The sequence below is a fragment of the Salmo salar genome, chromosome 17, assembly GCF_965601325.2.
Source record: "Salmo salar chromosome 17, fSalSal1, whole genome shotgun sequence".
Lineage (NCBI taxonomy): Eukaryota > Metazoa > Chordata > Actinopteri > Salmoniformes > Salmonidae > Salmo > Salmo salar.
The window spans coordinates 13,555,624-13,578,120 of NC_138307.1; the positions used below are offsets into that span (position 1 = coordinate 13,555,624).

Genomic DNA, 22,497 nt, shown 5'->3' on the forward strand with positions numbered 1-22,497 from the left:
CTGTGTGTGTGTGTGTGTGTGTGTGTGTGTGTGTGTGTGTGTGTGTGTGTGTGTGTGTGTGTGTGTGTGTGTAGGTGGTAGAGAAGTTGATCCGCGGCCTGGCCATGGAGGACAGTAGGAATCTGTTCTCTCTGTTTGAGCACAACAAGGTGACGGACCGAGCTCTGGAGAGCAGGATCATAGTGGCTGACGTCCTCGCCAAGTTTGAGAGGTACGTAACGTGTGTGTGTGTGTGTGTGTGTGTGTGTGTGTGTGTGTGTGTGTGTGTGTGTGTGTGTGTGTGTGTGTGTGTGTGTGTGTGTGTGTGTGTGTGTGTGTGTGTGTGTGTGTGTGTGTGTTGCTAACCCTATCTGTGTGTATTCCAGGCTGTCAGGGACTGAGGAGGAGGAGGAAGGACAGTGGAGACTCTATTTTAAACTTTACTGTTTCCTCGACATGGAGAGCATGCCTAAGGAGGGGGTGGAATTTGCCTTCATGTTTGAGCAGGTGAGTACACACACACACACACACACACACACACACACACACACACACACACACACACACACACACTCCTTGTCGTACTCCGTCTCACTCAATTTCAATAAATGTCTCTCTCTCTCTCACTCTCCCCCTCCCTTTCTACCCCCTTTCGACACCCCCTCCTCCCTCCTTCCTTCAGGCCCATGAGTCTCTGATCAGTGGTCACTTCCCGGCCCCAGAGGAAACTTTGCAGCAGCTAGCCGCTTTACGGCTGCAGTATCTCCATGGAGATGGGGCCAGCCGCGCTGGGTGGAGCCTCGGTAGTGTTTACCCAATGGGGCGCCTCCGCTCGCGCATCTTCCATTCCACCAAACAGGGAGGCGCGGCAGGAGGAGAGGGAGGAGGAGGGCAGGTGGGAAGTGTCAAGGGGGACGGGCAGGATAGAAGGAGAACCCCCAGCTTCCTGGATGGAAGTCTGAGGCGCAGCTTTAAGACGGGCTCGCTGAAGAAACAGAAGGTGGCGATGGCACAATGCATTTGCATTAAACACGCACATGCTGACATCACCATTGCAATATTTTTCCTAGCTGTAGTTGTCAATATGTCCTAGAGATGGCGCCTCTCGTAAATCACACATTATCCTCTATTGACTGGGGCGTCGCATATTCCATACAGAGATATCTTACCCTATCACCTCTGATTAGCTTTAGGATTGATTGATTTGTTGGTTAATTGATTGATAAATGTGATTGTAATCCTGTCCAGGAGGAAGAGGGACAGCAGGTAGAGATGTGGGTGAAGGAGGAGACATCGGCCACCAGAGCCCATGTCCTGGATAAATGGACCAAGTTACAGGGACTGCCCCAGCACCAGGCTCTGCTCAAATACATGTCCATCGTCAAAGAGTGGCCCGGATATGGCTCTACACTGTTCGACGTGGAGGTGTGTGTGTGTGTGTGTGTGTGTGTGTGTGTGTGTGTGTGTGTGTGTGTGTGTGTGTGTGTGTGTGTGTGTGTGTGTGTGTGTGTGTGTGTGTGTGTGTGTGTGTGTGTGTGTGTGTGTGTGTGTGTGGTGTGTGGACCTTTGCGTTTTACTTCTATCTCATCCTCCCCTCCTCCTCCTCCTCCTCCTCTCTCCACTTCTCCTCCCTCTCTCTCCCCTGCAGTGTAAGGAAGGAGGTTTTCCCCATGACCTGTGGCTGGGTGTGAGTGCTGACAACCTGTCTGTGTATAAGAGAGGGGAACCCAAACCTCTGCAGACGTTCCAGTATGAGCAGATCACCTTCTTTGGAGCTCCACAACCCTGCATCTACCAGATCACTGTCGACGGCAACGATTTGTTCTTCCACACTCCATTGGTAAACACACACATATTCTGAAACACACTCACGCTTACTCTGAAACACGCACACACATATTCTGAAACACACACACACACACACACTTACTCTGAAACACACACACACACACACTTACACACATGCATGTATCAGACAGTCACAACAAAAACAACCTCACACAGTGGAAGAATAAATCAGGAATATACTGCACACTACACAAACAGTGATGTTCTCTAACTCTTTCTCTCTCTCTCTCTCTCTCTCTCTCTCTCTCTTCTCTCCCTCTCTCCCTCTCTCTCTCTTTCTCTCCTTCTCTCTCCCTCTCTCTCCCTCTTTCTCTCTCTCTCTCTCTCTCTCTCCCTCTTTCTCTCTCTCTCTCTCTCTCTCTCTCTCTCTCTCTCTCTTTCCCTCTCTCTCTTTCTCTCCCTCTCTCCCTCTCTCCCTCTCTCTCTCTTTCTCTCCATCTCCCTCCCTCTCTCTCCATCTCCCTCTCTCTCCCTCCCCCTCTCTCTCTCTCTCCCTCTCTTTCTCTCTCCCTCTTTCTCTCTTTCTCCCTCTCTCTCTCTTTCTCTCTCCCTCTCTCTCTCTCTCCATCTCCCTCTCCCTCTCTCTCCCTCCCCCTCTCTCCCTCTCTTTCTCTCTCTCTCTCTTTCTCCCTCTCTCTCTCTTTCTCTCTCCTTCTCTCTCTCTCTCTCTCTATGCAGGTGATGGAGATTGCTAAGATCATGAAAGCCTACATCAACATGATGGTGAAGAAACGCTGCAGCATCATGTCTGTCTCCAGCGTCGCCAGCGCCTTCGTCAGGTGATCAACCAGCAGCCAATCAGAGCCCTCTATTCAACAGTACAGGCCTATCAGAGAGAGACAGGAAGTGGATACAATCCACGGATTGGTCAGTCGGTTGTTTTTTTGGTGGAGTCAGCTGATCTTGGAGAGGGGTAACCACAAAACAGCGGACAGTGAGGGATCTAAAATGGCATCCGATTTCACAAAGCGAAAAGGGGATGGACACTGCAGCTAACTATTCTAGACTTGGGAATTGGGTGGATTGGGTTAAATATCTGTTCGTTAACAATGAGCATGGAATATGACGCATTTTGGGGAGGACAACTCCAGCACCTCCCAACCCCCAGTTACCCTGCATGTCACTGTCTTACAGACAGCAGGTCCAGCAAGCACATTCTAACTCAACCTTACTTCATCTAAATATCTCTATTACTCATTTTATATCAATCTCTAATCTCTCTCTCTCCCATGTATCTCCATCTCCTCTCTCTCTCTCTCTCCTGTCATCCCTCTCTCTCTGTTCTCTCTGCACCAAACCCATACCAACGACAAGCACAATAGTCCAGTCAAGCCATACCACTCGCAAAGCTCTGTCACCCCCTTCTCAAGCCCGATAACACACCCCACACACCCCTAGTCACAGTCCCAACGCACTGCCAGCTAGGAGAGATCAAATGAAGCCTGTTACTATTTATATCTTCCTTCCTTCCTTACCCTCTCTCCCCCCATTTGATGAAACTCTCTTTTTCTCTGTCTGTGTGTCCCATTTCGCCTAATTCACTCTCTTTACAGTTAAGTGTTCATTTATTCTCTGTTGCTTGCTTGCTTCCTTTCCTCTCTCTTTCTCTCACTCACTCTCTCGTTCATCTACTGTTGTCCGTGGTGACTGAGATAAAGGACTCACTGTGTTTTGTGTTTTCATCTCGGGGTCAAATGGAAAATCAGGTCCCTTCTTCATCAGACTGCACAGTACTTACTTCCTGTGTCAAAGGAAGTGACATCACATATGGTCAAAGGAAGTGACCTCATACAAACCCCCTCAAGAGAACCAGGGCTGGAGGCCCATCCAGGGCCCTCTCCCCGGGATCATCCTGACTCAGAGGCTCTTTCAAGGGGTAGCTGTCTGGCTCAGTCTGGGGGGGGAAGCTCCTTGGGTGTGGAGAGGTCTGGAGGAGAGAATGATGCTAAGAGTGACAAAAGTCGACTACAAGATCAACCAAGGGAGATTGAGAGAGCTTTCTCCTATAATATGTCTACATACCATGAACATCACATATATTACATTTCATGTCCAACCTACACATACACACATACACTAATCAAACACTTTTCGTTTTTCTGTATCGCACCTCATAGGAACCCTACATAGATTTTGGTGGTCACTGTACTGTATATAAATACCATTATAAATGCCATTTGATTAATTTATTGTATGTTTAAACTAAATGCGAATGAACAGAGATATTCACTGCTGTATGTCTAATATGCCAACGCACCCTTATTCACTAGCAGTGCCATCTGACTAAATCACAGCGATATAGAGGGGTTTCACTTCTTGATGTAGAATGGGTAGAGTCAGTCATGGCGGCCATATTGGTAGGGCGGTTTGGGATGGTAGCCTACATGCGTTTCTCTGCGCTCTAGTGAAATGTAGCCTTCGTATCATCCTTCTGGCTCACGTTTCCATATCGGTGGGTACTTTTTTTTTAAAACATGAGGAATCTAGTCTTGTCTTCTCTACCCATTCTGTTTCTACGCTATGTGACTGTTCTCCAGTTCATGTGTGAATAGAACCTATTTTAAGTCATGTGACTAGTGTACTGTACGTTCCCAGTATCACCCCTCCTGCAGTGCTGTGTTTGGAATGCTACCGTGTGTATCTGTGTCATAATGCAGGTGACTAACTAACTACTCCACCGGGGGAAGACGGGAACCATATGAAGAAAACAAAGAAAGTGTGTTGTTGAGAAATAAGAGTATTATGTATCTGAATAACCTTTATAAGAGAATGGTGTTGTGATTTTAAATGGGGGAAGAGTTTGGGAAGGGAGGAAGGGAGGGAGAGGGTGGAGGATGGTGTATTTATCTGTTAGAATTATTGCAGCGGGAGGGAGGGAGGGAGGGGATATGGTTACAGTATGGAATTCTGTGAAAGAAGAGAAGTTCACACATTGAGGAGGTATCCATCTAGGAAATGGGAATAGTTGGAGTATGAGAATTCTGGGAACATGGGATTTTTTTTGGGTTTCTGACTGTGTGTCGTCACTGCTTGTGGGCCACAGCCCCCTGGAGGACCAGTCTATAGAATCAGAATTACTGGAAAGGACATTCCAACTCAGAACAACATTCCATCCTGTGCTCCAGTGGGCCATTTGGAATGACTGAAAAACCCCGTTTTTGCAGGCCAGTCTACATGAATACATGTTTTTGGCAGACAGGTTGGAATGTCAATTATCATCAAATCCAGTGAAATTCGGAACTGTGTCCTATCTAGGTATTCTCTTTCTATGGCCCTGCCTCTCACACTGCTAGTACACAGAGTAAGATGAAGTTGCCTCTTGACACTGATCTAAGGCAGTGGAGGCTGCTGAGGGGAAGAAGGCTCATAATAATGGCTGGAACTGAGCAAAAGGAATAGCATTAAACACGTGGAAACCATGTGTTTGATGTATTTGATACCATTCCACTGATTTAGCTCCATTACCACAAGCCCATCCTCCCCAATTAAGGTGCCACCAACCTCCTGTGATCTAAGGTCAGTTTTGCATTTCACACCCAAACAGTAAGAGTAAACTGATCCTAGATCTGTGTCTATGAGCAACCTCTATACCGGGGTCCTTTTCCAGCCGCAGGCGGCCAGAGCAGGGCCTGACTGTAATCTGTTATGGTTCATATTAATTATTATCATTATATATTGAAACATTGTGATTGTTTTGAGAGAAAACCGAGAAAGAGAGAGAAAATAGTTGTTGTTCTTGTTTTATTTGTAACTGGCTTTACAAAGTTATGCTTTAATAAATGATCGGAAATTGTCCAGTCTTCTCTTCTATACGCGCACGCACGCAGCCACCCGTTTACGCACGCGCACACAGCTGACGTGATTGTTCTGTTTCAGCTATGGTGACCACATAATGGTCTATGTTTAAAATACACAAATGCGGGACAACGGAATGTTTTTGCGGGCCAGTGCAGCCTACATGAATACATGTTTCTGGCAGACAGTTCGAAATGTCAATTGTCATCAAATGAATAGGAAGTCTGACTGAAATACGCAACAAATCTAACTTTTTTGGTAAACGAGTGGTGTTTTAATTTGTTGATCAAATACGGGACATCAGACAAACGGCCAACATTCGGGACTGTCCCGCAATCTGGGACATGTGGTCACCCTAATTCCACCTGACATTGGTTGGGCGTGCACAGGGAGAAAGGAGGACAGACCTTTTTGCGTCAACATCACTTCAAGGGTTTCTTTTCTTAAAACGGGTTGCCTCAATTTCTCCGTGTTGTTACTGAAATAAGACAACTTGTTCAACTCAAGAGTAACGCCATAGACGGGATATTTTACTGTCAGAGTTTGGATTTTAATGTTTCAATACATGATGGGTTTGAGGAGTTTAGTAGGCCTACCTGCCGTTCTGCTACTCTTCGGTGTAGTCACTGTGTTCGCGCAAACTGCCGCACCTAGTCCAGGTGAGTCAGTGACATTTCTTTTGTTGTTTTTCTTAACCTTTCATTTGTTGTAGCTTATAGATTATTTTTGTTTTTGTTAACCTTTCATTTATTGTCGCTTATAGATTATTTTTGATCTATATGACATTATATTATAGTTAATTATGTTGGCTCTAGTTAGTCTATGACATTTATCATGGAAAATACAGCTGCTAGTGGAGTTCTCTGAAACCAGAATTTCCCCGATTTCACATTGTAGCATGACTTTGCCTTTAGGTAAAACACAAAATGACTTGTTTTCAGTTCCTTTATAATTATGTAATTTAGACTTTCATCAACCTTAACATGTAGATTATTATATTCAGATAATGGCTCTTTAATTTCAAGTGTCTTGGTACATTGGTAACATATTTGGTCTATTCGCTGTTAGGGAGTTGCTCTCGCTTTCTGCTAAATGATTGTGTAACTGAAACCTTTTAGCAGGAACGTTGGAGTGTTTTCAGTTCCTTCTCGGACACATTTCAGTAGCTATAATCGTGACTGGCTGGCCCATTTAACTGTTAAGTGTTTGGGTGAAACCAGTTAGTGTCCAAAGAGACACCTGTTCCCTGTCTTGGAAGAATCCTTTAGCCTTGTAGCCCCATAGAAACCAGACTACCAGGCTTCCCTTTCTTATCTGGAGCCATAGAACTAACAATGTACACAAACAATTCTGTGGAATCATACAGTCAAACAACAAATGGAAATATTTACAGTAGGCTGGGTCTTGCTGCAAGTGAGAAGGCTTTATTACTGCCTCTAACTGCAGTTGTTTAGTATGTTATGAACTACTGAATTAATGTTTTTTACCCTCCATAAACCTGTTTTCTTCCCTCCCTCTCAGTGTGTGAGACTAAGAATGGAACAAGCTGTGAGGAATGTCTAATGATTGTGAAGGTGAGTCTGGGATTAGTCTGGCACGCGAGTCAGGTACACTTTGGGCTTCCTGGTCCTGATTCCCTCGCTATACCTCCTGCTCACGGGTCTAACAGGGTCACAGATGTTTTCTGGTCCTGATTCCCTCACTATACCTCCTGCTCATGGGTCTAACAGGGTCACAGATGTTTCCTGGTCCTGATTCCCTCACTATACCTCCTGCTCACGGGTCTAACAGGGTCACAGATGTTTCCTGGTCCTGATTCCCTCGCTATACCTCCTGCTCACGGGTCTAACAGGGTCACAGATGTTTCCTGGTCCTGATTCCCTCGCTATACCTCCTGCTCATGGGTCTAACAGGGTCACAGATGTTTCCTGGTCCTGATTCCCTCGCTATACCTCCTGCTCACGGGTCTAACAGGGTCACAGATGTTTCCTGGTCCTGATTCCCTCGCTATACCTCCTGCTCACGGGTCTAACAGGGTCACAGATGTTTCCTGGTCCTGATTCCCTCGCTATACCTCCTGCTCACGGGTCTAACAGGGTCACAGATGTTTCCTGGTCCTGATTCCCTCGCTATACCTCCTGCTCACGGGTCTAACAGGGTCACAGATGTTTCCTGGTCCTGATTCCCTCGCTATACCTCCTGCTCACGGGTCTAACAGGGTCACAGATGTTTCCTGGTCCTGATTCCCTCACTATACCTCCTGCTCACGGGTCTAACAGGGTCACAGATGTTTCCTGGTCCTGATTCCCTCACTATACCTCCTGCTCACGGGTCTAACAGGGTCACAGATGTTTCCTGGTCCTGATTCCCTCACTATACCTCCTGCTCACGGGTCTAACAGGGTCACAGATGTTTCCTGGTCCTGATTCCCTCGCTATACCTCCTGCTCATGGGTCTAACAGGGTCACAGATGTTTCCTGGTCCTGATTCCCTCACTATACCTCCTGCTCATGGGTCTAACAATGTGCACCAGAAAACATTTCTGAAATGAATCAGCATATCAGCTGCCCCCTCCACACCTGTCAGACAGGTTGGGGGACAAACTGAACACACACCTCTCTCTCTCTGCCCTTATTTCTCTCTCTGCATCCCTCCATCCTTGGCATTGTGAACTCTATCCCTGCCAATCCTGAAACCCCTTACCCATACATAGTCCACATATATTTGCGTTATGTTGACGTGTGTGTGTGTGTCACAGTGCCTGTGGTGTCAGAAGACTAAGATGTGTATCACGTACCCAGTCAGCACCATCCTCCCCCAGCACACCGTCTGCCCCCTCAACGATGCACGCTGGGGACGCTGCTGGGGTAAGAAACACACACACACACACACGCACACCTCGGCTGGAGTAGGAACTAATGTTGATTTTGTGTGTGTCAGTGAACTTTCAGTCGTTGATCATCGCCATGGCGGTGGTGGGGGGAGTCATTATCATCGCCTTCCTGGTCTGCCTCTTCTGCTGCTGCAAGTGTGAACACATCGGGTATAGTGCTTATAACACACTCACCTTGTTGATTTGTGTCGTCTGTTTCCAAAACACATCTCGGTTTGGGATGATATGTATTATTATTATTTCAATTGTTTATCATTGACTGCTTGAGTGTATTTATATACAGTTTCGGCCAAATATACTGGCACCCGTGTACTTTTCTGAGATAAGTCGCTATTTCTTATTTGTTTATTCAGATCCCCATTAGCTTTGCCAAAGCAGAAGCGTTTCTTCCTGAGGTCCACAAAACATGACAAGTAATTTAAAATAGAAAGATATACAAACAATACAACTAAAACATGATGTGTGTGTGTCCCCTTCTCAAATATGTAACAAATAAAAACATCTGGTCTTCACACCTTGTTAGATTTTCAACATTGCAGAACCAATTGTATTTTTGTAAACTTAAGTTGACCATTTTAATTTAGAAAATAAAGACAAATGGCATGGACTAAATGATTGGCTCTCCGGAGCTAATACTTGGTTACACAGCCTTTGGCCAAGGTAACTGCAGACAAACACGTTTTGTAGCACGCAATGATGTAACCCACTTTTCAGCAGCAAACTGCTCTAAATCTTCTATGTTTGAGGGGTACCCCCCTCAACTGCTGTTTTCATATCTCTCTGTAGGTTTTGGATGTGATTCAAATCTGGACTCTTGGCTGGCAACTCCCGAACAGTCCAGCATCTCTTCTTGAACCATTCCTGGGTGTTTTTTCATGTTTGGGGTTGTTGTCCTGCTGGAAGATCCACAACATTCAGTGGAGACCCGGTTTTTGGACACTGGGTTGAACAGAACACCTGATAATCTGCTGATTTCATGATGCCTTGCACACGTTCAAGGTCCCCAGTACCAGACGCAGAAAAGCAACCCCACAGCATGATCACATCTCCCACAAGTCAGACAAGAGTCCAGAACTGAATCACATTCAAAACCTATGGTGAGATCAGTAGTTGGAGGGAACCCCTCAAATATTTAAGTTTTGGAACAATTTGCTGCTGAAAGTGGGCCAAATGCCAGTAGAAAGTTGCAGCAAGCTCATTGGTGGCTTCAAGAAGCGTCTGTCTGCAGTTGGCCAAAGGCTGGCCAAAGGCTGTGCAACCAAGTACTAGCTCCAGGGTGCCAATTTAGGAGCTGCCATTTGTCTTTATTTTCTTAATAAAAATTCTCAACTTAGGTTTGCAAAAATTAAATTGGCTCTGCAATGTCAAATCCAATATCAATATTTTTTTTTTTTCAATTTCTATTTAAAGAAATAGGGATTAATTTAGTGCAAGGGTGCCTATATATTTGGCCTCAACTGTGTAGTGTGTGTTTGCTTTGCCGTGGTCAACTAAAGTGTGTAATTCTTCTCACACACACACACGCACAGACCTACCCCATGGACTGACCTCCAGGCACATGTATAAGTACTTATCCGCCCTAATGTGTGTGTGTGTGTGTGTGTGTGTGTGTGTCAGGTCTACGAGGTTCGATGCCAAGATGGAGAGACGGACCAATAAGATGAAGGGAAAACAGGAAGAGAGGTAAGACGTCATCATGGCACATGAACATCTGTGTATTTATCTATGTATGTGAAGAAATTTACAACTAAAGAATGTGTTTTGTTATTCTAAGTATCAGTATTTACGTGTGTGTGTGTTCGTTCAGCTGGCCTACAACAAATCCCACAGGGAGATATGGTAAACGTTACCCAGTCAAGCCCTGTGTGTGCTGTATTTGACTTTAGTGTGTCTCTGACAATGTGACTGCCATCAGAACAATGCCCCAAGTTTCTTTTGTTAGTTTCATATCAGTTACAGCCGGAGTGACACAAAAGCATTACTGGAACAAACCTTTACATACGTCACAGCCAAGCTAACCGCCCAAACCGGTTTTTGCTCTACTCATGACTTCTTACCTACCTGGCTGGTCTGAAAGGTTGTGCAGTCCTCTTTAAAATACGAAGTGTGTGTCTAACCAGCTGGTTGTCTTTGTGTTAACAGAAAGGCAGAGATGAAGATGAGGCATGAGGAAATCAGAACGAAATATGGTACGACTTGAGATACACGCACACATGTTTCCCCATTGCTGTCTGTGGAAAAGCACTATCACTACTCTGATGGAATTTGATATGAAAGATGATCTCTAACTCCTTCTCTCCCTCTTTTCCTTTCTTTCTTTTCTTTTAGGTCTCAGTGGGTCCAACCCATACTCCAAATTCTCCTGAGCTGATATTTGGACACTGTACTATCAACTGCCTGCCTTCTCTTCACCTCTGACTTTTCAACCAACCCAATCCCTCTCCCCCTTCCCCTAAGGACTGTTAACCTTATTGACTGCTCTATGCTCATCTTACCCTTCCCTAAACCATTAATCATAAAAGTCTTAGAGGTGTTTTAAAGGATTTGTATAATTTCAGACCGTAGTTTCACAAGCCAAAACGAGTCGCCAAAAATTGTGCACAACATCACTTATTTTGTATGATATGTTATGTCCTGCAACAAAAAAATATATATTTCCTGCAATTCGTATGATGTAACGAATTCCAATTCGTACAATATGTTACGATTTTGTAAGTGCTTAAGATCCCGTTCAATGTCTTTAACCGTTTTGAGGAGAATACATGAAACTGGCCTTAGATCAAAGTTTTGGGACAGCCTGATATACAACATTATCTTCCCATGTAACACAGGTCATTAAACATTGTTGAATGTAATGAACACAGTCTTCCATGAATACGGAGCTAGAACAAGTTCTGCACTGCTTGGTGAGTGGTGCAGTGCAGAACATGTCTTGCGGTGCAGACTAGGTGAGAGCAGTGGACAGGTGCAGTAGCCTTAAATGTACCTTCTGTGACTACTACTGTATTATAAACTCATAATGATGGTACTTGAGGGTTACTACTTGGTTGTAGGAGATCTTGCCTATGCTCTACTTGAATGAGAAGATGCACTCCAGAAAAGTTGACCTTATCTATGTTGACCTTTTTCTATGTATATTTATTTATTGGCGATCTATCAGAAATGTGTCCAGTGCACACCTGTACTCCATCAAACAAACTTGTATAGATGTATTGTTTTTGTAATTTAAACCAGAATTGTCCTTAATGATGCACTGTGCAGAAATCCCTCCGCCATTTCCTGCTTGCTAAAATTCTAATAGTTCACCTTATTTCAGTTTGCCACAAAACAAGCAAGTATAGTTTAGAGAATCATTCTACCATCTAAACAGCTGAAATATATTTTCCATACGGTAAGCATAGAAATAACGCACATACCACAGATCTGCTGCTTTTTAAACTTGCTTTCAAAGAGTCACAGATCTATAACTCACATTTCTATGTGAATTTGGTCAGGTCGCCCAAAAAGCTAAACATTGCAGTTTAAAATAGGAGGCTATTCAGAAGAGTTGAATGCTTAGAATTGCAGATAGAAATGTACCCTACCATATAGAATGTACACACCTTGTAAAATGAGACACAAAGAATGTCAGTTCTAAGTAATATATTTCTACCTGTGACAGCTTTCTCATTTGACACCAGCTACTTCAGTTAGAATCTTGTCGGGCCAAATGAATCAACTTTTTATTAATGTCTAGTTGTGTAATAAACTACCCTTTGTCTGTTGATTGAACAAATCTATTTTTACTAAAATAAAACTTTCCACTATGTAAGACTTGTCTCTCTTTGGATCTTATCAACTCCTAGCTCCTTATCAACTCCCAACTCCTTTCTCATAGTGAGAAACCTACAACAACCATATCAGACCAGTGATCGTAACCTCAATAATAGAAGAGATGTGAATAAACAGGAATTCCTGCAGTTCTGACTCAATCCTAAATTCTTAATCTCAATATACTATTTTTTTTTATCAAGGATATGTATACTCTTTATTCAAGCATTTTCTATGACCAGAGCCACAGAGAGAGAGAATCTTTCTGGAATGGAAACCCAGGCCTCGATCCCTACCCATTCCAATCCTTCCCTTTCTCTCTTAAGAGAAATTACATGTTGAGTTGGAGCGCCCCCGACTGGTCATCAAAAACCATACACCCCCATTTCTCTATCCATTATGATGAAGATGGAAGATTTGGCTTGATATCGTTTGTATTTTACAACATTATTCTGGTACCCCCTGTACATAGCCATGTTAAAAAATTGTCAGAGACTCCAGTCACCCAAGTCATAAACTGTTTTCTCTGCTACCGCACGGCAAGCTGTACCGGAGCGCCAAGTCTAGGACCAACAGGCTCTAACAGTTTCTACCCCCAAGCTGTAAAACTGCTGAACAATTAATCAAATGGCCACCGGACTATTTACATTGACACCCCCTCCCTCCATTTGTTTTGTCCACTGCTGCTACTCGCTGTTTATTATCTATGCACAGTCACTTCACCCCTACCTACCTGGACTAACCTGTACCCCCACACGTTGACTCGGTACCGCCCTGTATATAGCCTCGTTATTTTTTTGTTACTTTTAATAATATGTTTAGTTTATTTTGTAAATCTTTTCTTAACTCTTCTTGTACTGCACTGTTGGTTACGGGCTTGTAAGTACGCATTTCACGGTAAGGTCTACACTTGTATTCGGCGCATGTGACGAAGTTCGATTTTTTATGTTTACTTATTATTGTTATTCGCCGTGTACTTATTACTTGTGTCATTATTTAAATGTTGCATCTATAACTCTGCATTGTTGGAAAAGGACCCGTAAGTAATAATTGAATGGTAGTCTACACCTGTTGTTTACGAAGGATGTGACAAAAACAGTTTGATCTGAGTGTAATGTGTATTTATTTGAGATTAACTAAGGTCCACACTCAGCCCTGCCTTTGGCGGGTTCTTAATGTCGCGTGGCCGAGTATTTGGCTGAATTGCGCATCCCCGCATCCGCGTCCCCGAGAGAATATGTCACGTGTTTCCATGAAAGCCAATCAGTGTGTGCGGAACGAGAGACCAAAGCGCGTTCCCGTGTTTGCGGAGGAGAAGAGCATATAGCTTAAAGAGGTGCAAACGAAAACACAACCAAAATTGCATTTTAACCCGCAAATCCTTTAAAGAAAACCCATCAAAATGTCGGAGGAGAAACCAAAGGTAAGGCTAGTCGGCTATCAACATGTGATGGTATTTAAGGTGATTAAAACAGTAATGTCAAATAGCGCCTGAAATATGCAATAAAAAATGGCCCGGTTTGCACGTTTTTTCTGAATCGGCGCACTGTTTGTTTCGTAGTTAAATGAATGGAGTGCTGCCTCCGGATACGATATCTAAGTTTATCAGATATAAAAACTATTAGATGTTATGCGAAATATTTCGACCAGAAAATATAATTGTTATAACAACTACCACTTACATTTCGAAGTTGAATATACCGTTTGCGGGTTTTTCTTTGTGGAAACCATACCACGTTAGCAACTAGCTAGCTAAACGCCGCAAGAAAAGCGGCACTAAATGTGACACCATTTGGAAGCCGTATTCGAGTAATTTAGATGCATTCGTCGACATCCACTTATTGAAATGTCTAAATAACATAATTAGTTAGTTACTGCACTGTGTCTTTTAGGCCAGTAAACACGCATGGCGTTGGCCAGACGCCGGTAAGACCTGGTATAGCTAACTAGTTCATAAGTGGTCTGTACGAAATGGTACCAAACCACTGATTGATACAGGATTCGGATATGTATTTTTCTTTCGATTTGATGTACTAGGACAAGCTGAACGTGGATTTTGCTATGGATAACGCCTGGGTCTAGTAGCTGGTTGCCTCAGTCACAGCCTTCAGGTTCCGCGCATTCCCCAGACCCAATACTACCCACAAGCAACCCTAATTCACAGGGCAAGAACACTACCTACCCCATGTCCAGATCTTACCAGAGACGTATGAGATCTAACAGTGGTTGTACAAGTCAATTGTTTGGCTCTCCAAGACAGAAGCATTGAAGACTGAATAACTACATTGTTCATCTTTTAATTGCTGTTTGGTTGTGTTTCAGGAGGGCGTGAAGACTGAGAACGACCACATTAACTTAAAGGTAGCCGGTCAGGACGGCTCTGTGGTTCAGTTCAAAATCAAGAGACACACTCCGCTCAGCAAACTGATGAAGGCCTACTGCGAACGTCAGGTCAGCACAGTCGCCAATCAGACACCTTGCCCTCCTACCTGCTGCCTCAATGGCGAAGACTGGAGCAGGGGCACACTGAACATTGCTCATAGAAATATTATCAATAGAGCTGACCTGATTCCTAATACTAGAGGAATATCTGTTCCATGTATTTCTAATGTGTCCTCTCTCTCCTGCAGGGGCTCTCGATAAGGCAGATCAGGTTCAGGTTTGACGGACAGCCAATCAACGAGACAGACACACCTTCACAGGTACACTGCACAGACAACTGGCAGCTCTCTCTCTTCTCTATAAACGCCCTCTACTCACTCTATTCTCTTATCTCGTTCTTAATCACTCTAAAGCACAGCCTCTCTGACGCCATTATCCTTGTCTCAACTAAAGCACACCTGCTCTCAATGAACTTGATTACTTTCTCGCTGTACTTCCCACTACATCTCCCCCTCATGGAATCTCTTTACTTGATCCCGCCTCCTTCCATCTCACACATGTTAATTCTCTCTTTAGCTGGAGATGGAGGATGAAGACACCATAGATGTTTTCCAACAGCAGACAGGCGGTTTCTGCTAAGCCCCCCCTCCTCGTTACAGTGATTGACATACCCAAACCACGCCCACTGCTCCTCTCCTCCAGTCACTCTTCAGCTTCTGTGTTCCATTGTTGTTTTTTTAAAAGATGTCTGTCTCGGTTTTGTCCAGAGGGGTGGGAGTGGGATGAATTTGCCCCTTAGACACTGATTTAAGGTCAGTTATTAGTTAACCTCATCCAATATGGGGTAAAGTTTAGGAGATGACATGATCCTAGATCTGTGGTAAGGGGCAAATTCTACTTTGAGGCTTCCCCATCGTCTGTGTTTCCATGTTCTTATTTTAAAAGATGTCTGGCGCAGTTTTGGGTTGGGGGGGCTCCCTTCAAATGTCTGTCTTAGTCAACATTGATCTCTTCAACTGTCTTGGACAGCTTCCGGGTCTTTCCAATGCTAAGAATCATGGGGTTTCATCTAGAAACAACCCCTAAGCCACTTGTGTAGTGTTTTTGTATTTATCCAACACCTCAAATCTACAAAAGGCCTAGGGGTTAGGGGTGGCTTCTGGACCCTTCCAATGGTTTGACATGGGGGGGCGCCCTAGTTTTTTTTCAAGGGTGAAAACCAAGGGTGCATCTCAAGTCTTAGGTTGCCTCCTTCATTTGGCACCGATCTGAACATTCAGGCTCAGGTGGATGCTGACCATGGAATAAGCTTTCACCTGTCCAGTTCTTTAGTGTCAGTTTTTACAAGAATGAAGGAGAGGAGACCCCTTGTCACAAGGAAGCTACTTGTACTGTTGAGATGCGCCCCTAGTTTTTGAGGGCAGTCAAAAGGGAATATTCCCTGATTCCATATATGGCATAATCTGGTCAGTTCTTACAGCAACCCTGTCAGTGAATCTGCTTTCGGTTTTTGGGGTGGGGGTTTAAGGTGGGAGGGAGAAGTCATCCTTAAACACTGATACAGGGTCATCTAATTTGCATCCCCGTAATGGTTAGTGTTTTTGGGGAGTAAGGTTTTCTGATCCTAGATCTGTGTTTAGGGGCTATGTCTTCTTGGCGCATAAGGGGAGGGGCAGTTATGTTCTTTACCCACAAGTTTTGTCATATGGTGTTAGTTTGGTTTCTCTACTGATTTGTACATTGTTTGGCGTCTTTTACTACTGTAAACAATAAATATAGTTTGGTACTCAGGCTCCCTGTCACGGCTCCTCCTTTAAACGTGAGAGAGAAAACGGGCTCATTCAGTGGACTGCCGGTTACACATGCAAATCATGAATTGTATCTTCAATGTATTGTCTATAGTTGTCTATGTTCTACCTATTGTGTATATAAGTTAGACCCTATCCAGTAGTCTTTCAAAGTATGGTCACTGAAATGTTTTCTCAGCTGCATAAAGAGACCAACAGGGGGTGCTACTGTTTATTGTATACACTTGTCTGTCTCCCCGTCTTCCCTTTCTATCAGCAGAGATGTGGACAATACCTTCAGTGCCTGTATTTGTGTGCTTGCATGTTTCTGTTCAAGCGTTTAATCATGACAAGGGCCGCGGTGATTAGATTCTTATTTTGGCCAAAGCCCGTCCTCCGTGACCCAGAAACCGATAAGTGGTTGAGGACCGTGTCGGTTCGTTATTAGGTGAATGGAGGAGTCTGCCTCTGTCCTTGAGGAAGTCCTCCCATGGAGGAAGCACAAGTACATCCTTGAAATCTCTGCCGCAATCCACTACACTCCCTTGAATAAGCTGCTTAGAAACTATATACATTCAAATTCATTTTTACCACTTCGAACTTGTATTTTGGTATTGTTCTGTAAATGTCATAGCGGAGGAAAATAATTGAATACAACTGCATTTGTTTCTTCTTCTCGATAACCTTTGACCTTTTTCAAAAGGAGGGGACAGGGGAGTTAGCGAAACCAATTGAAAATCTCCCTCTGGTTTTTATTACACCTGTGCCTGCGGTCAGCCATCTGTCAGGATGTTAGATCGCTCTGTGATTGGCTGATGCAGTCAGATTAAGCACACTCGATTGATAGCCTGATGGGATAGAGAGATACAAGAAGGGAGAAAGTTATATCATGATCCGTTAATATACATGGCTAGGAGAAACACACTAGACCAGTCTCTATAGGACACCTTCCTCCTGCCCAGTGATCCACCAAAGCACACAAACATGCTCTTGAAGAAAAGGAAAACAGCAGTAAAAGGTGTAGAACAGAAAGAGTGAACACCCCTCATTTCTCTCCCTGATCTGTATCGGAATAGCTATTTGAAGCCTGGGCATGGCTGAAATACACACACGTACACACACATTAGTCCACCCTCCCGGGTCTGCACCTGGGAATTGTACCTATTTACATTTACGTCATTTAGCAGACACTCTTATCCAGAGCGACTTACAAATTGCCCTCTACAGTTTTTATTACATTTTCTCAGAATGTAATATTAGCAAATCCTTTATGAAAACATGTCTTATGTAAATAAACTCACCACAGGAACACAACACAGTCATTCACTCCTCAGCTACTACAATAATAAAGGTCCTAATAACAGGGATCTTGGTTAATATGGTAATAGCTTAGCTGGTATCAGGTACTCTATTGGTGGAGCAGAGGTCACCGGTGGTATGCATGTTTTCAAATGTATTTTCCTTTTAAAAATCACTACTTGGACTCTTTATGGTGTTTATCTAATGTAAAGTTATTTTGTAGTACAGCTCTTTATTTCTGTATCTATAGCCCAACTCCACCTTGGGTATTCATCTTGCTCTCTCTCTTTCTCACACACTCTCAGAAGAGTATGTGAGAGACACATTTGGCTTCCGTTCTACTCTGTGAAATGATTGACACACTGGTTAGTGATTTGCATGGGCCTGGAAAATAAGAGAAGGGGTTGGACCAGACAGAACTAACTCATTAGGAGCCTGCCTGTCTGCCTGGGCTGAAGTCAGATGTATAGTAGTTTAGATCCAGACTTCACTTTGTCATCTGGACTCGCTCTGTTGGAAGATGATGCTTTCTACGGACACTCTCTAAGGACCATCTCTAGACACACTGCGCACACAAATGTACACATACTCACACACACGTGTTGGAGATGAGCGTCAATTGGGGTTCGGATCAGTCACGGTGCTTGTGATTGGCTGGAGCAAGCTGTTATGTCATCTCTGATGCTGCTGTTGCCTCTGCTGCCGTTTCTCGGGTTAAGGGTCATCAACGCAGCTGCAGAGACATGGAGACAATGCAGAGGTACATTCTATTCTATTAAATGCGCTATGAAAATATCTGCGTGTGTGTGTGGGTGTTGTAACCTATCCAGGGACACATTTGATTGTGACACATAACACTGTACTTCCTGTCAGATAGCAGCTCTCTCAGGTTATACTGTAAAGTGGCATTAAGCACACCGTTATCCCTTTCTTTCTCTTGTTTGCATGCAGTAGGGATGCTAGTTCAAATAGTTACTCCTTACATTTTCCCTGAGACCCAAAAGTACTCGTTACATTTTGAATGCTTAGCAGGACAGGAAAATGGTCTAATTCACACACTTATCAAGAGAACACGTGGTCATCCCTACTGCCTCTGATCTGACAGACTCACTAAACACAAATGCATCTTTTGTAAATGATGTCTGTGTTGGAGTGTGCCCCTGTTTATCCGTACATTTTAAAAACAAGAAAATGGTGGTGTCTGCTTTGCTTAATATAAGAAATGTCATACTTAAGTATATTTTAGCAATTACATTTAGAACCAAATACTTTTAGACCTTTACTCAAGTATTATTTTACTTGGTGACTTACTTTTACTTGAGTAACTTTCTATGAATGTATCTATACTTTTACTCAAGTATGACAATTGAGTAACTTTTCCACCACTGTGTCAGTGTGTGTGTGTGTGTGTGTGTAAGTAAGACAGATATCAGCAGTGTGTGTGAGTGTTTGGCGTGTTTAACTTGATTTGCCAAAACTTTGATGCAAATCACTCATGCACAGATCACTCTTCTACACGTATGTACAGATCACTCTTCTACACGTATGCACAGATCACTCTTCTACACGTATGCACAGATCACTCTTCTACACGTATGCACAGATCATGCCAAAAACCTACCAGACATTTCCCAGCCATCCCGTAAACTCTGACTAACCTTACCTGGTATCATGAATACTCAAGAAACTACAACACACGATCTTGCTGCTCTCACCACCTAAAGCAGTTTCCCACTATTTAGAAAATGCTATCTCTCTCCCCCTCTCTCTCACTCCCCCCTCTTTCTCTCTCTCCCCTTCTTCCTCACTTTCTCACTCCCTCTCTTTTTTCTTGCTTTCTCTATCTCTGTATCTTTCTCTCCCCCTCTCTCTCACTTTCTTACTCTTTCTCTCTCCCCGTAGACCTGCCCCCCCTGGACCTTCTATCCCATGTTCTTCCCAGGGCAGGGGGCGAGGGGGGGTAACAGGGAGGGGGGGGGGGGGTGCATCTGATCCAGTCTGGGGGTGTGAGGGGTGTCCGTCTGTCCCGTTCTCACCCTTCCCTGGACTTCCTGTCCTCCCAGCACCTCGTCAACTGTCACCTCTTCCCCAGAGAGTTCTCCATCATCACCACCAAGGTCAGCCTCGTCGCCCCTAAGGTAAGGGCCAGGGGTTCGAAACACCTGCGGCAGCATTACAGCAGGAAGTGACATCATCGATGACATGGGGAAGGTTCAGTGAATTTTTTTTATATTGCCTCTTCCCACTGTGTGATGGTTACCACATTTCATTTACTCCATTCCAGACATTATTGTGAGCCGTCCTCCCCTTAGCAGTCTCCTGTGATGAGTTGCAATACTAGTAACTCAGTTGCAATTATCTCTTCCTCTCCCTACCCCCTCCCTTCCTCTAGGTAATACCAACCACACCATAGACAGTGTGGTCTACAAGTGAGACCGTGGTACACAGCTATTTGAACCACACCAGGCCCTGCGGACCTCTGGGACTTACGACTGGGAGGCCTTCGCGGTCACCTTACCACTTCCTGGCTTTGGCGAACGCGTTTGATGGACAGACCACTCACGTTGACTCGGTCATCTATGTCTGGGTGGATGGAAGTTTCCGCTTGTTTCAGACTATTAAGGTGAGAGAGAGAGAGAGAGAGAGAGAGAGAGAGAGAGAGAGAGAGAGAGAGAGAGAGAGAGAGGAGAGAGAGAGAGAGAGAGAGAGAGAGAGAGAGAGAGAGAGAGAGAGAGAGAGAGAGAGAGAGAGAGAGAGAGAGAGAGAGAGAGAGAGAGAGAGAGAGAGAGAGAGAGAGAGAGAGAGAGAGAGAGATATGAAGGTGAAGTAGAAGGGAGAGCGGGATGACAAGGGGGAAGGGAGCGAGGGGGGGAGATTGGCAGAAAACCTAAAATAGCACAACCACCCACACCACGGAACTAAGAGAGGACAAAAATAGACCATGTATAGCGGAGCAGAATTTGCATGTTAGATCCAGCTTTGACAGATAACTGATAGTGAATCAGACATTTGAATGGAACCACATGTGAGGTGTAGTTGACTGACAGGCAGACTGAAACCACAAAAATACTTTGATTGGGAGGGAATTCCAATGTCGGCATCATTCTATGGTCTTTGTTTCTCTCTTGCTCTCTGTCTCTCTCTCTCTCAGACGTTCTGTGCCACAGACTGGGAGATGTTCCAGATCGGCAGCAGGGTCTTCCTGGTGGTTGCTAACGGGCACCAACTCCATGGCTACAGCCCTGGTCTCTATGCCATCAACTCGACCATCTACGAGCTGGACATGAGCTCTCAGCTGTTCCTGCGTTTTCAGGACATAGTCACATACAGGAACACATGCACCTTTATACAGGTGCAAATATCCCCGACCTCTCCTCTCCCTTCCTTCCCTTTCTCATTTCTCTCATCTGTCTCCCCTCTCAGTGCTGTTGACTGGGAGTTCTTCACAGTAGGAGAGGAGAGTTGCATGGTCATTGCTAACTCCTTTGACGGAGAGTCTCACTCTCTGAACAGCATTACCTACAGGTATTCACATGAATACACTAGAATTGCTCATGGTGCTATAATTGAATGGATGATATATTGTGAATTTACAAACATTATGGTGATATGTTATATACTCATCATTATCACGATTTGTGTTTTGATGAACTTGAACGTGATATGGATGTGTGCAGGTGGCAGGGATACGAGGGCTTTGTTCCCATTCATCGGCTTCCCACCATCGGATGCAGCGACTGGGAATTCTTTACTTCCAGGGGGGGTCCTATCTGATCTACTCCAGCGCCACAACACCTCTCTCCAAAATCTTCCGTCTGAAAACACACTTACACGTGACACAATATACTCACATTAGTTGACTATCATTTTGTGAAAATAATTTATTGATGTAATAGAAATGTGTAAAAAATACATTTTTTCATTTGTGTCTTACTGCAAATTCTACTGCTTATGTAAGAATATTGTTTCAGAATGATTTTATAGGGTCCCATACTAGGGGAGCAGTGAATGGAAACTGTAGAGTTCCACAGCTTTTGCCCAATCTGCATTTTCAGTAAAAGCTGTTCACCACTTGAACCAACTTCCAGAAACCTTAAAGAGATACTTCAGGATTTTGGCCATTTTTACATTTATTTAATCTTTATTTAACTAGCCCTTTATCTACTTCCCCAGAGTCAGATGAACTCAAGGTGACCATTTCTATGTCTCTGCGTGCAGTTGAAGGAAGTTGCCAACTAGCGTTAGCGCAATGACTGGTAGTCTATGGTAACTGCTAGCATGCTAGTAGATACCATAGACTTCCAGTCATTGTGCTAACGCTAGTTAGCATTGGGTCGTGAAACTACTTCTAACTTCTAACTACTGGATGCAGAGTGAAAGAGAGTGATCTGGCTCAAGGTATTTTACTGGTTTGTAACTCACTGACACCGTCCCCGGTTAGAGGGGAATAAAGCTGCCCAAGAGTTAACACACAGGAACTTTAAACACACTGAGGAAGATGAACATGGGGATGAAAAGTGGGAAGGGTAGTGGAATGGCAGTAGTTCTGTTGAAGGAGATGAAAGGCAATGAATATACTGTACATAAGATAACACAAGAGCATAATAACAGTAATAAAGGTCTGTATAAATAGCATATAATCCCTGAACATGTTTACAGGTTACAAGCTATACATAACGCAACAACAACAACAACTAGCTATGA

The 22,497-nt window shown here is 44.1% G+C and overlaps 3 protein-coding genes across 4 annotated transcripts in view; all 3 read left to right on the forward strand.

Moving 5' to 3' along the window:
- LOC106575406 (unconventional myosin-X) overlaps positions 1-5,620 on the forward strand; it is an 89,601-nt gene extending 83,981 nt beyond the window's left edge. For both annotated transcript variants that reach the window (XM_082963471.1, XM_082963470.1), the window contains 6 exons: positions 75-211; positions 366-486; positions 662-979; positions 1,228-1,404; positions 1,628-1,819; positions 2,506-5,620. In XM_082963471.1, coding sequence (XP_082819597.1) covers positions 75-211; positions 366-486; positions 662-979; positions 1,228-1,404; positions 1,628-1,819; positions 2,506-2,610 — 1,050 coding nt within the window. In that variant the 3' untranslated portion in view covers positions 2,611-5,620. The remainder of the gene's footprint in view (positions 1-74; positions 212-365; positions 487-661; positions 980-1,227; positions 1,405-1,627; positions 1,820-2,505) is intronic.
- A 91-nt stretch (positions 5,621-5,711) lies between these two features.
- LOC106575362 (pituitary tumor-transforming gene 1 protein-interacting protein) lies at positions 5,712-12,326 on the forward strand. Its single transcript, XM_014151845.3, has 7 exons — positions 5,712-6,281; positions 7,144-7,196; positions 8,381-8,489; positions 8,563-8,665; positions 10,133-10,198; positions 10,658-10,704; positions 10,844-12,326. The coding sequence occupies exons 1-7, from the start codon at positions 6,176-6,178 to the stop codon at positions 10,879-10,881; spliced, it is 522 nt and encodes a 173-aa protein (XP_014007320.1). The 5' UTR covers positions 5,712-6,175; the 3' UTR covers positions 10,882-12,326.
- A 1,297-nt stretch (positions 12,327-13,623) lies between these two features.
- On the forward strand, positions 13,624-16,465 carry smo3b (Small ubiquitin-related modifier 3-A). The gene is given in 4 exon segments (NM_001165296.1): positions 13,624-13,748; positions 14,648-14,776; positions 14,956-15,027; positions 15,284-16,465. Coding segments are annotated over 4 exon segments (285 nt in total). The 5' UTR covers positions 13,624-13,727; the 3' UTR covers positions 15,347-16,465.
- The last annotated feature ends 6,032 nt before the right edge of the window (positions 16,466-22,497 follow it).